This window comes from Schistocerca americana, chromosome X, assembly GCF_021461395.2.
Source record: "Schistocerca americana isolate TAMUIC-IGC-003095 chromosome X, iqSchAmer2.1, whole genome shotgun sequence".
Taxonomy (NCBI): Eukaryota; Metazoa; Arthropoda; class Insecta; order Orthoptera; family Acrididae; genus Schistocerca; species Schistocerca americana.
The window spans coordinates 504,035,436-504,049,213 of record NC_060130.1 but is presented as its reverse complement, the minus strand read 5'-3'; the positions used below and the strand labels follow the sequence as shown (position 1 = coordinate 504,049,213).

The window sequence follows — 13,778 nt, the reverse complement described above, 5'->3', positions numbered from 1 at the left end:
CTACCATATGGCATTTACAGTACTGTTCTTGCTACAACTTTCCCCATTAAGGACACGATCACACAGATGTGCGACTTCAAATTTAGCAATACAGTTGTAAAATCACCCAGTGTCACAGTAGCATCCCCGTCTCCACCGCCAGCTGTGCAGTCACCAAACTTCTGCCCCGAACAAATGCTCCCATGAAGACTCTTTACGTCCTTCCAGCCAACAAGTATCTGAGTCTTCCTCTGGCAACCAGAAAGGCTCCAAGAAGTCAAACAAAGGCAAACAGTCTTCTCCTTCGCTGACTTGGAGATCCTCTTCGACGGTGTCACCACGCAATAATCTCACCCAGCTGACCTCATTGTCGCTGTTGTGCACCGCCACGAGTTTTTCTGCCCTATACTCCACACACTGACAAAGGGAAAAATGCCGATCCCTCTGTAGACCTCATGGAGCTGGATCCTCCAGCCTCTGTGCTCTGTACCAGTGAGTCTTTGAAGGCTGGCACTTGGCAGCTGCTGAGATGGTAGCCCTTCATTTGTACCTTACTCACCTTTCCTCCTCATGACTCCTCCAATTGCAGCCTTAGAGGCAACAAGAGAACTTAGGCTGCTCTTGGAATCGCAATGTCCACTTGTTCTCTGCCTCCAGGAATCAAAATTGCATCCTCATGACGACTTTGAGCTCTCGCATTTCTTTCTGATCCACTTTGACCTTCCCACAGAGGATGGCATTCCATCTCACAGGCAAGTCATGCTGCTCATCCGGGATGACGTTCATAGTCAAACAGTCTCCCTGACTACCTGCCTTCAAGATGTTGCAGTCTGCGTTTTCCTTCCTCACTTCCTTTGTACTGTTTACATCCTCCCATCATTCGATTTCACCAGGGCAGACTTCCTCCAGCTTATTGGGCAACTCCCTCACCCCTTTGTGCTGCATGGTGATTTTAATGCGCGCTATCCCCTTTGGTGCTCTCCCAGGACCTGTTGGAGGGGTACCCTCATTGCAGACCTTTTCAATCAACTTAACCACATCTGCCTTAACACAGGAGCAGCGACGTTCCTTTCAGACTCCGTGCACACCTATTCCCATTTGGACCTCTGCTTCTGCACTGCCCAGCTTTCCCATGGTCTCTAGTGGTCCGTTCCCCTGACATGTACTCGAGCGACTATTTCCCATGGGCTATCCATTTGCTGACTCCTGCCCCACCTACATGCACACCCAAATGGCAGCTTTCTAAGGCTGATAGGAGGCTTTACCCTCCCTGGTGACCTTTGATGAACATTATTTCCCCAGTTGTGATGACCAGGTAGAGTACCTTACAAACGTTATTCTTACTATCGCAGAACGTTTCATTCCTCAGACTTTCTCTTTACTGCTCCGTGTCCCGGTCCCTCGGTGGACTGAGGCATGCCACAATGCAATTTGTGCGTGGAGACGTGCTGTCTGCATTCCCCATCGTCCTATGATGGCAAGCTGCATTTGTTATAAACAGTTGCATGCACAGTGTTGTCGCGTTCTTGCAGGTAGCTGACTAGGTCTTCTGTCAGTTCCAGTCCCTCTTCCGTCGTGTGGGCCAACCTCCGATGACACTCTGGGACCGAGGTCCATCCCCCACTTTCCAGCTTGACCATAGCAGATGATATCGTGAACCCTATTGCTATCTCCAACAACTTGGGTGACTGTTTCACAGAGATTTCAAGCTCCACCAACCATCACCCTGCCTTCCTCCATCTGAAACGAGTGGAGGAGTCTCGACAATATCCTTCGCTTCTCAGAATTGTGAGTGCTACAATGCACTTCATCCTGATCCTCTGCCACAGGGCCAGACAATGTTCACATTCAGATGTTGCAGAACATTTCTCTTGCGGGCAAGCACTTTCTCCCTCGTATGTACAATTGCATCTGGGCAGATGGCACACTTCCCAGATGCTGACATGAAACCAGTGTCATACACATACCTAAACCAGTTAAGGATAAACACCTTCCTTCTAGTTATTGCCCCATGTCTCTCACCAGCTATTATTGCAAGGGGATGGAATGTATTATTCATACCTGGCTGGTATAGTGGCTCGAGTCTTCAATTTACTAACCACTGCACAATGTGGATTTCGAGCACACCGCACCGTTCTGCAGTTGACCATCTCGTCACTTTGTCCACCCATTTCATGAATGGTTTTCTGCGGAGGTACCAGTCTGTGGCCATGTTTTTCGATTTGGAGAAAGCCTATGATACCTGTTGGGGGACTGGTATCCTCCATACACAATACACCAGGGCTCTCATGGCTGCATGCCCCGTTATCTTCAGGAATTTTTAAAAGACCAAGTTTTCAATGTGTGTGGGTTCTGTCTTGTTGGCAGACGTTTGCACTGCCTGATACGCTTCCTGCTTTTTTTATCAGATGACGCTGCATTGGCCGATTTAGTTTTGAGTTTTATTTGTGCAGGGGGTTTTTATCGCTTGATCTGAGTGTTTGTCCTTTTTTTGTGTTGAGTCTGGCCTTTGGCCTATGATTTTAGACTGGGGTTTTTAGTGTGTTTCTTGGTGGTATTCTCTTCCTTTGTTTTGTTTCTATGGTTGGCCAACCACTATCACACTTGTGATTTTAATTCCTTTTGTCTGGTCTGTCTGTGTCTTTCTTGCCTTGTGTCGTCTCTTGTCATCTCCATTGTTTGTTTTTATTCCTTGTGGATGTTTAAAGTTCATGGAAAAAGGGACCAATGGCCCTAGTAATCTGGTCCCTTCAATCCCACAAACCAAGCAACCATCTGATAATGGCCTGTCTCCCGCCATGCATCTCCGACTCCCTTTTCATTGATATGATTTTGCTATCCATTGCAGTTCTCCACCAACTTGTCTCCTTGAGTGTTGTCTTCAGCATTGTCTCGATCATCTTTACTCATGGGGCATTGACAATGGCTTTCTCTTTTCCACTGACAAAACCGTTTGTATGAATATCTGACGGCACAATTGGCTTCTTCCACTGTCTTTACATCTTGGGCCAGTTGTCTTCTGTTCATTGAAACTACAAAATTCCTGGGGCTCATGCTCAATAGGAAGCTTTCTTGGTCCTCCCACGTGTCTTACCTGGGCGGCTGCTGTATGCGGTCCCTCAATGCCCTGTATGTCCTCAGTGGTACTTTCTGGGGCACAGATCAGACCACCCCCTGCCATTTGTACTGGTCCCTTGTCTGTTCAAAACTAGACAACGGGTGTTTAGTTTATGCACATGCATGTCCGTTCCTCTTATGGCCTCTCAATACTATCCACCATCATGGCATGTGTTTGGCCACTGGCACCTTTTACACTAGCCCGGTTGAGAGTCTGTATGCAGAAGGTACCAAACTACCACTGTCATACTGCCGTGATTTTCTCCTTGACAGATACACATGCTATTTGTCTGCCGCGCCTGGCCACCCATCCTGTGCCGCCTCCTCTGATGACTCCTTTGATAAGCAGTAAGGGGCGTGTCCCTCTTCTCTGTTGCCTTGTGGAGTTTACTTTTGGCTGTTGCTCCAGTAGCTTAACTTCACATTACCTGCCACTTTCCCAATGGGTGTGTACCCTTCACCACTTTGGCTTCGTGCAGCGGCCCGTGTTCATCTTGGCTTTCATTCCGTTCCTAAGGACACTACTCCAGCCTTGCTCTATCGTCTTAAGTTTCACGATGTACACATGGAACTTCACGATGGTACCTTTGTGTACACTGATGGCTCTCTGACTGATTGTGGTGTTGGGTGTGCCTTCATCGTTAGCACAGACGTTTTTCGGTGCAGGCTTCTGGAACATTGCTCAGTATTAAGCAGAGCTTTTCGCCCTGTATCAGGCTGCACAGTACATCCGGCAACACAGGCTTTTCAATTGTGTCATCTGCTCCTACTCTTATCAGTGCCCTTCAGATCACCTGTGTGCTGTAAACCATCTATCCTTTGGTGCAACAGGTCCAGGACAGCTGTCACTTACTCACTTTTGATGGAGTCAGTGTGATGTTTATCTGGGTCCCTGGTCACATCAGTCTTACAGGAAACAAGGCCGCTAATGCTGTTGCCCAGGCTGCAGTCCTCGTGCCTCGGCCCATTAGTTCTTCCATTCCCTTTGATTATCTCTGTGTTCCTATATGTCCACAGGTGGTGTCACTTTGGCATCACCACTGGTTCTCCCTTCATGGGAACAAGCTCTAGCGAATTATACCTCTCCCAGTGGCTTGGACATTCTCCTCCTGGCCCTCTCACTGTGGTGAGATCATTTTAGCAAGGTCTTCTTAGCCATCACCATTTGTTGAGTGGTGCTCCCCCACCACTTTTTGCTCAGTGCCCTCAATCTTTGATGGTTCACCATTTCCTGAGAGAATGCCCTTTTTTTAACCACTTAGATTACGAAATGAGACACACAAAGTAGTAGATGAGTTTTGCTATTTGGGGAGCAAAATAGCTGATGATGGTCGAAGCAGAGAGGATATAAAATATAGACTGGCAATTGCAAGGAAAGCATTACTGAAGAAGAGAAATTTGTTATCATCGAGTATAGATATAAGTGTCAGAAAGTCTTTCCTGAAAGTATTTGTATGGAGTGTAGCCATGCATGGAAGTGAAACATGGATGATAAGTAGTTCAGACAAGAAGAGAATAGAAGCTTTCGAAATGTGGTGCTACAGAAGAATGCTGAAGATTAAATGGGTAGGTCATATAACTAATGAGGAGGTACTGAATAGAATTAGGTAGAAGAGAAATTTGTGGCACAAATTGACTAGAAGAAGTGATCAGTTGATAGGACGTGTTCTGAGGCATCAATACTCCAATACTAAATTGATGATCATCAATTTAGTATTGGAGGAAAGTGCAGCTGGTAAAATTTGTAGAGGGAGACCAAGGCATGAATACACTAAACAGATTCAGAAGGATGTAGGTTGCAGTATTTACTGGGTTGTGAAGCAGCTGAATGGGTTGAAAATAAGTAAATCACCGTGTCTTGATGGGATTCCAATTCGGTTTTACAGAGAGTACTCTACTGCATTGGCTCCTTACTTAGCTTGCATTTATCGTGAATCTCTTGCCCAGTGTAAAGTCCCAAGTGACTGGAAAAAAGCGCAGGTGGCACCTGTATGTAAGAAGGGTAGAAGGACAGATCCTCAACATTAGAGACCAATATCCTTAACATCAGTTTGTTGCAGGATTCTCGAACACATTCTCAGTTCGAATATAATGAATTTCCTCGAGACAGAGATATTGCTGTCCATGCATCAGCACCGCTTTAGAAAGCATCGCTCCTGCGAAACGCAACTCGCCCTTTTTTCTCATGATATCTTGCAAACCATGGATGAAGGGTATCAGACGGATGCCATATTCCTTGACTTCCGGAAAGCGTTTGACTCGGTGCCCCACTGCAGACTCCTAACTAAGGAACGAGCATATGGGATTGGTTCCCAAGTATGTGAGTGGCTTGAAGACTTCTTAGGTAATAGAACCTAGTACGTTGTCCTCGATGGTGGTGTTCATTAGAGGTGAGGGTGTCATCTGGAGTGCCCCAGGGAAGTGTGGTAGGTCCACTGTTGTTTTCTATCTACATAAATGATCTTTTGGATAGGGTGGATAGCAGTGTGTGGCTGTTTGCTGATGATGCTGTGGTGTACGGGAAGGTGTTGTCGTTGAGTGACTGTAGGAGGATACAAGATGACTTGGACAGGATTTGTGATTGGTGTAAAGAATGGCAGCTAACTCTAAATATAGATAAATGTAAATTAATGCAGATGAATAGGAAAAAGAATCCTGTAATGTTTGAATACTCCGTTAGCAGTGTAGCGCTTGACACAGTCACGTCGATTAAATATTTGGGCGTAACATTGCATAGTGATATGAAGTGGGACAAGCATGTAATGGAAGTTGTGGGGACGGGGGATAGTCATCTCCGGTCCATTGGTAGAATTTTGGGAAGATGTGGTTCAGCTGTAAAGGAGACCGCGTATAAAACACTAATACGACCTATTCTTGAGTACTGCTCGAGCGTTTGGGATCCCTATCAGGTCGGATTGAGGGAGGACATACAAGCAATTCAGAGGTGGGCTGCTAGATTTGTTACTGGTAGGTTTGATCATCATGCGAGTGTTACGGAAATGCTTCAGGAACTCGGGTGTGACTCTCTGGAGGAAAGGAGGCATTCTTTTCGTGAAATGTTACTGAGGAAATTTAGAGAACCAGTATTTGAGGCTGACTACAGTACAATTTTACTACCGCCAACTTACATTTTGCGCAAAGACCACAAAGATAAGATAAGAGAGATTAGGGCTCGTACAGAGGCATATAGGCAGTCATTTTTCCCTCGTTCTGTTTGGGAGTGGAACAGGGAGAGAAGATGATAGTTGTGGTACGAGGTACCCTCCACCACGCACCGTATGGTGGATTGCGGAGTATGTATGTAGATGTAGATGTACTCAGAGATGAAGAAGCTTGCACAAGATAGAGTAGCATGGAGAGCTGCATCAAACCAGTCTCTGGATTGAAGAAGAAGAAGAAGAAGAAGACGACGACGACGACGACAACAACAACAACAACAACAACAACAACTACTACTACTACTACTACTACTACTACTACTACTACTACTACTTTTACTACTTTCTCATTTATGTTTGCCTTTTGATTTATTGGCTGTTTCAGTGAACAACGTGCAGGCTGTTGACCACGTTTCACGTTTTGTCGGTCGTAGCAATATGGCAAAGGACACTTAAGATTAAGTTCAGGACCTCTATTTCTCATGGTGTGTTTTATCGACCTTTCTCAAAGTCCCTGTTTTTAGTTGTCTTTCCTTCTGTCAGTTGGGCTTAACATGTAATCCTTTTAACACCTTTTTTGTCTTTGTGTTTTACATCTCTGACATGGTCATGTATGACCCTAGTTGTTGTTGCACCCTAAAACAAAACAAAACAAAACAAAACTGTATCATATTACTGTATTAGTTGTAAACTTCTAAACTGCCAAAGGTTAAAGGAATGTGTAATGAAACTATAACACCATAGTGGGGAAGGCAAATGGAAGACATTTGCTTAGGTGCACTATACGTTTTTATAGGAATGATGCATAAGACTCTAATGTAAGCATTTGTAAAGTATTTCTCAAGCTTTTGATGTCGATATTAAGTTGAAGTTAAGGAAGGCATTTAAAGTATTGTGAGAATTGTTACAGATCAGAATAGATAACACAGAAGTATAAACGATTCTCAGCAAAAATAAATAGGAATCCCTGAAAGAAATGTTTTCTCAAAGAAGTTTGTCGGGAAAATTTAGAGGAGTGATGTTAGAGGTTGATTGCACTAACATTTTGCTGAATTTGTGAAAATCTCGTGTAGGGACCATGAGAATGAAATAAGAGAGGTAAATCACCGAATAGCAGAAATGGTGTCATCGACAGGCACACAAAGGAAGAGAATGGATGAAAACTTGGTTAGCTTATGGAAGAAATCAGTTGATGCTCAACATTGAAAACCTAGGAAATGGCTTTCTAAGTGTATAATTGTGATAAGCTTAGATATTTTAATTCTGTTTACTTTGCACAGTTGTTCTAAACAAATTTTAATAATATTTAAATGTATTTAAAAATGTGGACATATGATAATAGTGACAGTATTTAATGTTTATGGTAAGAATAGTATTTTTTTTGTTTTGAAACAGATGTATGGTTTCAGATTAAGTCATTGGCATAAAAAAGCTTGTCTTTATTTTCCAGTACGAGTGGTAACCCACGGAATTGAACCTCCATTAGACACTCCTCTGCAGTGGATGAGTGAACATCTCAGTTACCCAGACAACTTCCTGCATTTGTGTGTTCACACATAATATTTAAGCATATAGCTTTATTTTCTCTTATTAATTTATGGACTTCATAAATTTCATGTTATTTTCTCTTTGAGACTAGTTGTTTTTGTTTTGCTGTTTATTTTATGTATTATTTTATATTTTTATATTTTGTCTTATTTAAGATACCTGCCTAGTCCACTATCATGTATACATTTTGTGGTCAATGGAACAGTTTTGTGTTCTTTTGTCCATTGTTGTGCAAAATTGTATTAGCTCATAATGTGTTAGGTTTGGTTATAATTATCGAGTACACAGGTGGGAATTCTTAACATGTACTTTTTGAGTGTAATTGTATTAAATGTATTGGAATGAAAGTATGCTCTTTGAAATACTTTACTAGATTATATTGCTTTGTAACTGGGTGTGGAAATTTGTGTTATGAATCTCATTTGAAATTCTTCAATTTTATTCTCCATGATATAAGTGAGGCATGTTTTCTGGATTGTTGAGTAAACTTGTGTACATTTTTGTGCACAGTTGTACATTGTCACTTAGTCTTAACAGATAACCTTATACATTGGATCAAAATACCTGTTCAGAATTTCTTATTTTAGAAAACTAGAATTTCCAGATGTGGATGATTGTTCTGTACCCACCTTATTATATCACACAAGTAGTTTCCAAATCTATATATGGTTGCTTGTGCATAGCAGTATTTTCCGTAATGATAGACTGTGGAAATTTGTAATTAATCCAGAATTTGATTAACAGTTACATTCTAAAAAGTGAGTTATTTGAGATATAGTTTTCAGTCATAACGTGCTTCTCTTCACATTGCTGTTTTTCTACTGAAAACAAAGAAAAAAAACTTGTCTGACATTCTCTGTAGAAGTTTATGAAGACACCTGCTCCAAATCAGGAATACCAAGTTGCTATTTGTTTTCTTAACATCAATATCCACCCAGTAATTCATGCATTTTTGATATCCCAGTTGTACTACGCTCTTATGTACCGTGTTTTATGTATACCAGTTTATTTCTGTGATAAGTATATTTTAAAGTTAGCATTATTGCAAACAGTAAACAGTGACACAGCAGTTTACAATATGTGTGTGTGTGTGTGTGTGTGTGTGTGTGTGTGTGTTGTGCATGCACGCTCTTGTAAAAAGTTGCAGAAATTTGAACTTAATGCACTTCTCAGTATTGGTACAAGTGGAGTGCTGTGACACACAGTTTGGATAAATAATCTCTCAATTGAGTCCCAAGTTGCTTCAAGAAAACAGGAACAGTTTTCCACTTTCATTGAAAGATATTTCAGCAGAAGATGCATAAAATACTGTTTTGTAAGGCCTGAAGGTGAACCTCGCATTATTTCGAAGATTCGGAGTTATTTGCTTTGGATTTTAGTCTAGACTGCTGTCAGATATGCTTAAAACATTTATCTTGCAAAAGGCTGTGTATGCTAAAACATAAGAAGCCACAATTAAATGTTGATCAGCAATATCTTTTGGTATTAGAAATGCACATTGTCATGTGTCCATCACTTATTCATTACTTGATGTGGAATTTATAAGGAAAAAGCTGTACGCTTTCGTCAGGGTTGATGTTTCTTGAATGAATTTTTTACCCTGCAGAGAGTGTGTGTGTGTGTGTGTGTGTGTGTGTGTGTGTGTGTGTGTGTGTGTGTGTGTTCGTTCTTGTTTTGTTTTGAAACTTCCTGGTAGATTAAAAGTATGTGTCACCAACTGGGACTCAAACCCAAAATCTTGCCTATTTCTTACCAACTGTGGTAGCCAGGCGCTACACCCGATGTGCCCTAGCAGCTTCTACTCTGCCAGTATCTCTCTCCTAGTTTCTAAACTTCACACAAATTCTCCCGCATAACTTGCTAGACTAGCACTCATGGTAGAAATATAAAGTTGGTGCTTGTTTGCACTATTAACAGTACAGAGACACTGCTGCTTCGTAGCACATTTATGTAAATTGTGCATAGAATTATTGAGTTATGCACTTTTCATTTTATTCTTCCTCTCTGTGGAAGGCACTGAAATTACTCTCGTAACTACTCGATATTTCGTATGCTGTATTTTATAGCTGTCTTACCTTAGCATCTCATTGCCTTTTAGTGTTACTTTGTTGTTCCTTTTTCTGCTCATCAATTAACTCAGTATCATTAAAATCGAACATTCATGCCTGTAGACAAACGCATTTTCTTATATTTCTTGATATGCTTATATCACAAAAAAAAAAAAAAAAAAAAAAAAAAACAATGCACCCGACTTTGTTCTTTCACCTTATGATACCTTATCGTGTGGCAAAGTTTAGTTGCAGCGATAGGTGGGACTAGATTCTGATTTGTCAAGTTACACCATTTTACAATTAGTTAACAGTCTACTCATTGGTGTGTTTCTTCTGTTCCATACTTCTGAGTGCAACAGGGTAGGTTACTGTAGAAATTTCTTCTCTTCAGCCAAATATCCCAGTGGGCTGAGGGTGGAGCAGAGGGATTCCAAATTGGAAATATTTGGGAGGGGGCTTCCAGTTCCAGCATTTGCCTAATCACCTAGGGTAGATCACATGAAAACCAGATTGTGAATTTTATGCGCTGATACTTTATGATATTTCATATGCAGCTGTGCTTTGTAAAGTAACTGAAGAATGGAACAAATACTAATGGAGTAAATAAAATAAAGTTGTTTCATGTGATGGAAATTTTCAGTTTAAATATTTAGCTATTTTGCTTTATCCACATCTGTCTTCCACTCTCAGGTTGATGTACGCTATCTTTAGGAGACGAGTATATACTGCCGTACAAGGTTGTTCATTGATACAAATTTTGAGCATGATTAGAGGTTTCATTTCTGTTATCTTTGCATAAACATGATAAAAGTTATACTGACACACACATTCTTCATTCTTCTAGTACTATATTAGGGTTTGAGGGTGGCAGTCAATGAGCTATCTGCAACTGGGAGACACCACTGTACGTGAATCAGAATTACACGACATTAACTGTTCCCATAGAGCCAGCAATAATGTGTTGTAATCTTTGCAAACTCATGTACAATTGATGTAGTTCACCAAATTACAAAGAATAATGAAACAATAGCCTGGCACAGTGAGTCTTGACACCAGTTATACCGAAAAAGCCAGACATCTCCGAAGACAGCCTTTGTTACACTATACATTCCAAACTGCTTTACATCTTATTTTTAACAGCATTGTGATTCATATTTCATCTGTGTTTAACAATCTGAAATTTTGGGTATGATGATAATCATACCCCAAACTGTTTTACTGAACATTTTTTGCAAGAAATACTGCGAGTAAGTTATCTTTTTTATATGCTTCAGAGGATAGGTAACTGTATTCATCCAGACAAGAACTTGATGAATTTCTCCAGTAATCACACTCTACACTGTAGAAATTGTGTTCAGCATTTTCCTACGTAGATTTCTTTTGTGTCAGATAGTTTGAGTGCTTTAACTCTTCATTGTGCTTATTGCATTCTGTGGAAGCCTTATAACATATTGTGCTGTAATTACAGTAGTGCTCAGGACATGGCAATTCTGCCAATATGGCACACACATAGAGAGAGAGAGAGAGAGAGAGAGAGAGAGAGAGAGAGAGAGAGGGGGGGGGGGGGGGGAGAGAGAGAGAGAGAGAGAGAGAGAGAGAGAGAGAGAACTGTGAACTTTACTGGTGTATTGTCATCTTCAATGACACTTTCCTGGGTATATGTCTGTGTAGTCATGTTTTATAGATCATATCATGATGTTACCATTGTTGGGTTTCTAAGAGACAAACTTGTTTTACAACTCTTCGTGCAAAGCTTCAGTACATTTACTGTTTGTTTCTATAGCAATGAGCATGCTCAAATAAACATGTTGTTATTATTTGGTGACAATCATAAAGCAAATTACTCTATGATGATATACCACAATGTTATTTTTATGAAAACACACTGGTTTCAACGGGTATCACATGTCAGATTTTTCTGAAATATGGTCCAACATTAAAATAAAACATGCTGATAATGCTGCAGTAAAAGTTGAAAACTCATTTGTTACATATATCAGTTTTTTAAAATTACTTACATTTGAATACATTGATGTTCAAGCTAGAATTTTTTTAATCGATCAAAGTATAAAAATTTAAATTATGGCTTATATTTTTAATAGTATAAATATCAGTATTTCTATGTGTTTTTGGTATATTGTAAATTAAAAAGTAGGAGCAACTGACATTATAGTCCCCATTGTGTGTCTGTCCAGAAAGCTTGTATAATAATTTGAACATTCTGTAATTTTGATTGGAATTATTAAATGCTTTCAGTTGACTGTTGAATAAATGTTCATTTGTGGCCAATAATTTTGAGATGTTGGAGTGTCTTACAGGGGCTGTAAAAAAAATTTAAAACATATGATAACTTGCCCCTGTCCTATGTCATTCATAAAGGCACTTAAACATTCAGGAATGTAATGTTGCCACACTATATTAGTGTAGCTATTATACCTCACAGCTTTATTATACATGATCACCATTGATTTGTTAGGATTTTTTGCTTTGTCTGACAAAGTAGAGTACAATTTTCTTCCAGTTCTGTACTTAAGTGAATGATAAAGCTCTAAAGCCTAGGAAGCAGGCTCTCATTTCTGTGACTGTAAGGAGAGATGTAGATTTTACATGTTGTTCTCGAATCAGTGTTATTGCTGTGTGTACTGAATGAGCCAAACAGTCTGGAGTATCTAACATCGTGATAGATTTGGTAATGAGTGTATTAAGTTTCCAGTGCAATGTGGAAACATAATTAACTGAAATGAGCTGACAAGAAAACAAGGAGGTCAGAGTGACCTCTTCTGGCACCCTTACATTTAGTGCATCATTGGACGTTAGTCATGTGGTACATACATTTTGTTGTTGTATTAACTGCCTGAAGGGCTAAGATGTCTTCCTGAAAATGCCTTTAGTTAAATTGCATGAGTAACTCTAGGTTTTGTAATATATTACATGAGAATGCTGGTTGATTGCAGTTTCATCTCTGAGTATTTGTTGCCAGTAATTTCAGCAATCAAGCAGTTTTAAAATTGCACATGTATGTTATGAAATAATTAGTTTTGTACATTGGTCTGCATACTTAGTTACATGACTTTACCTTTGTAAAGTGGAGGTTGCAGCCCCTTAAAGGTGTTTTATTTTGAAGTAGACTAACTGCCACTGAAATAACTACATGACAAAATAGGCTAAATGTCTCATGCATTGTTAAATGAAGAATGTGCCTTAAAACTCCATAGTCTGCTGTGTCATTTCTTCCCTTCTGTGCTAGGATGTAGATAGAGGAAGAAATATAAGGAAATGTCTTTAAATTAGTAATTGTTTCTCAGTGCAGAAATGTCAAATAGTTTAATTATGCATGTCATTTATATTAGATTAAAAATACAACAGTTTTGGCCTCGGGATAATCAATGGATGTCTCCCATGTATGGATTATTATTCACGCTTTCATATGATGTTATAAAAATTGTGTAAAGCAGCAGAAGTCATATTATTGCTTCTTTTAACTATGTTTATTGCACAGAATGAAAGGAATACATTCAAGTACAGATGTAAATACTGTATGCCAATAAAGTAAATTTGTTTCATTTTTGTCTAGAGTATTTGGGCCTATTCGTATTTTACATTTAACTTGGTATCCTAAATGATTCCACAGTTATTAAGCAAAATATCATTCCTAAGCTGAAGTTCAATTTCACTGTTGTGATTTATGTGATCTCATATTTGAAAAAGAGAAACCGTCTAAAGATGTCCAGTGTAGCTGTATTTTCAAGGAACTTTGTGTTAATATCTGTAGTAATTTATTTTAAAAAGTCTTAAGTATTTCATTCTGTACTGTGAATCTGATTCCATGAGGTACTTAATGTTGTACGTAGTATTCATGTGCTTCATTAGTCACAGTGATGGAAAATGTATTTCACATTTTAGTAAGTACTTATTATACATTGTG

At 39.8% G+C, this 13,778-nt stretch overlaps 1 protein-coding gene across 1 annotated transcript in view; it reads left to right on the top strand.

Annotated features, from left to right (window-relative positions):
• LOC124556544 (autophagy protein 5-like) overlaps positions 1-8,149 on the top strand; it is a 109,407-nt gene extending 101,258 nt beyond the window's left edge. The window contains exon 6 of the mRNA XM_047130498.1: positions 7,705-8,149. Within this exon, the coding sequence (XP_046986454.1) occupies positions 7,705-7,814 (110 nt within the window). The 3' untranslated portion in view covers positions 7,815-8,149. The remainder of the gene's footprint in view (positions 1-7,704) is intronic.
• The last annotated feature ends 5,629 nt before the right edge of the window (positions 8,150-13,778 follow it).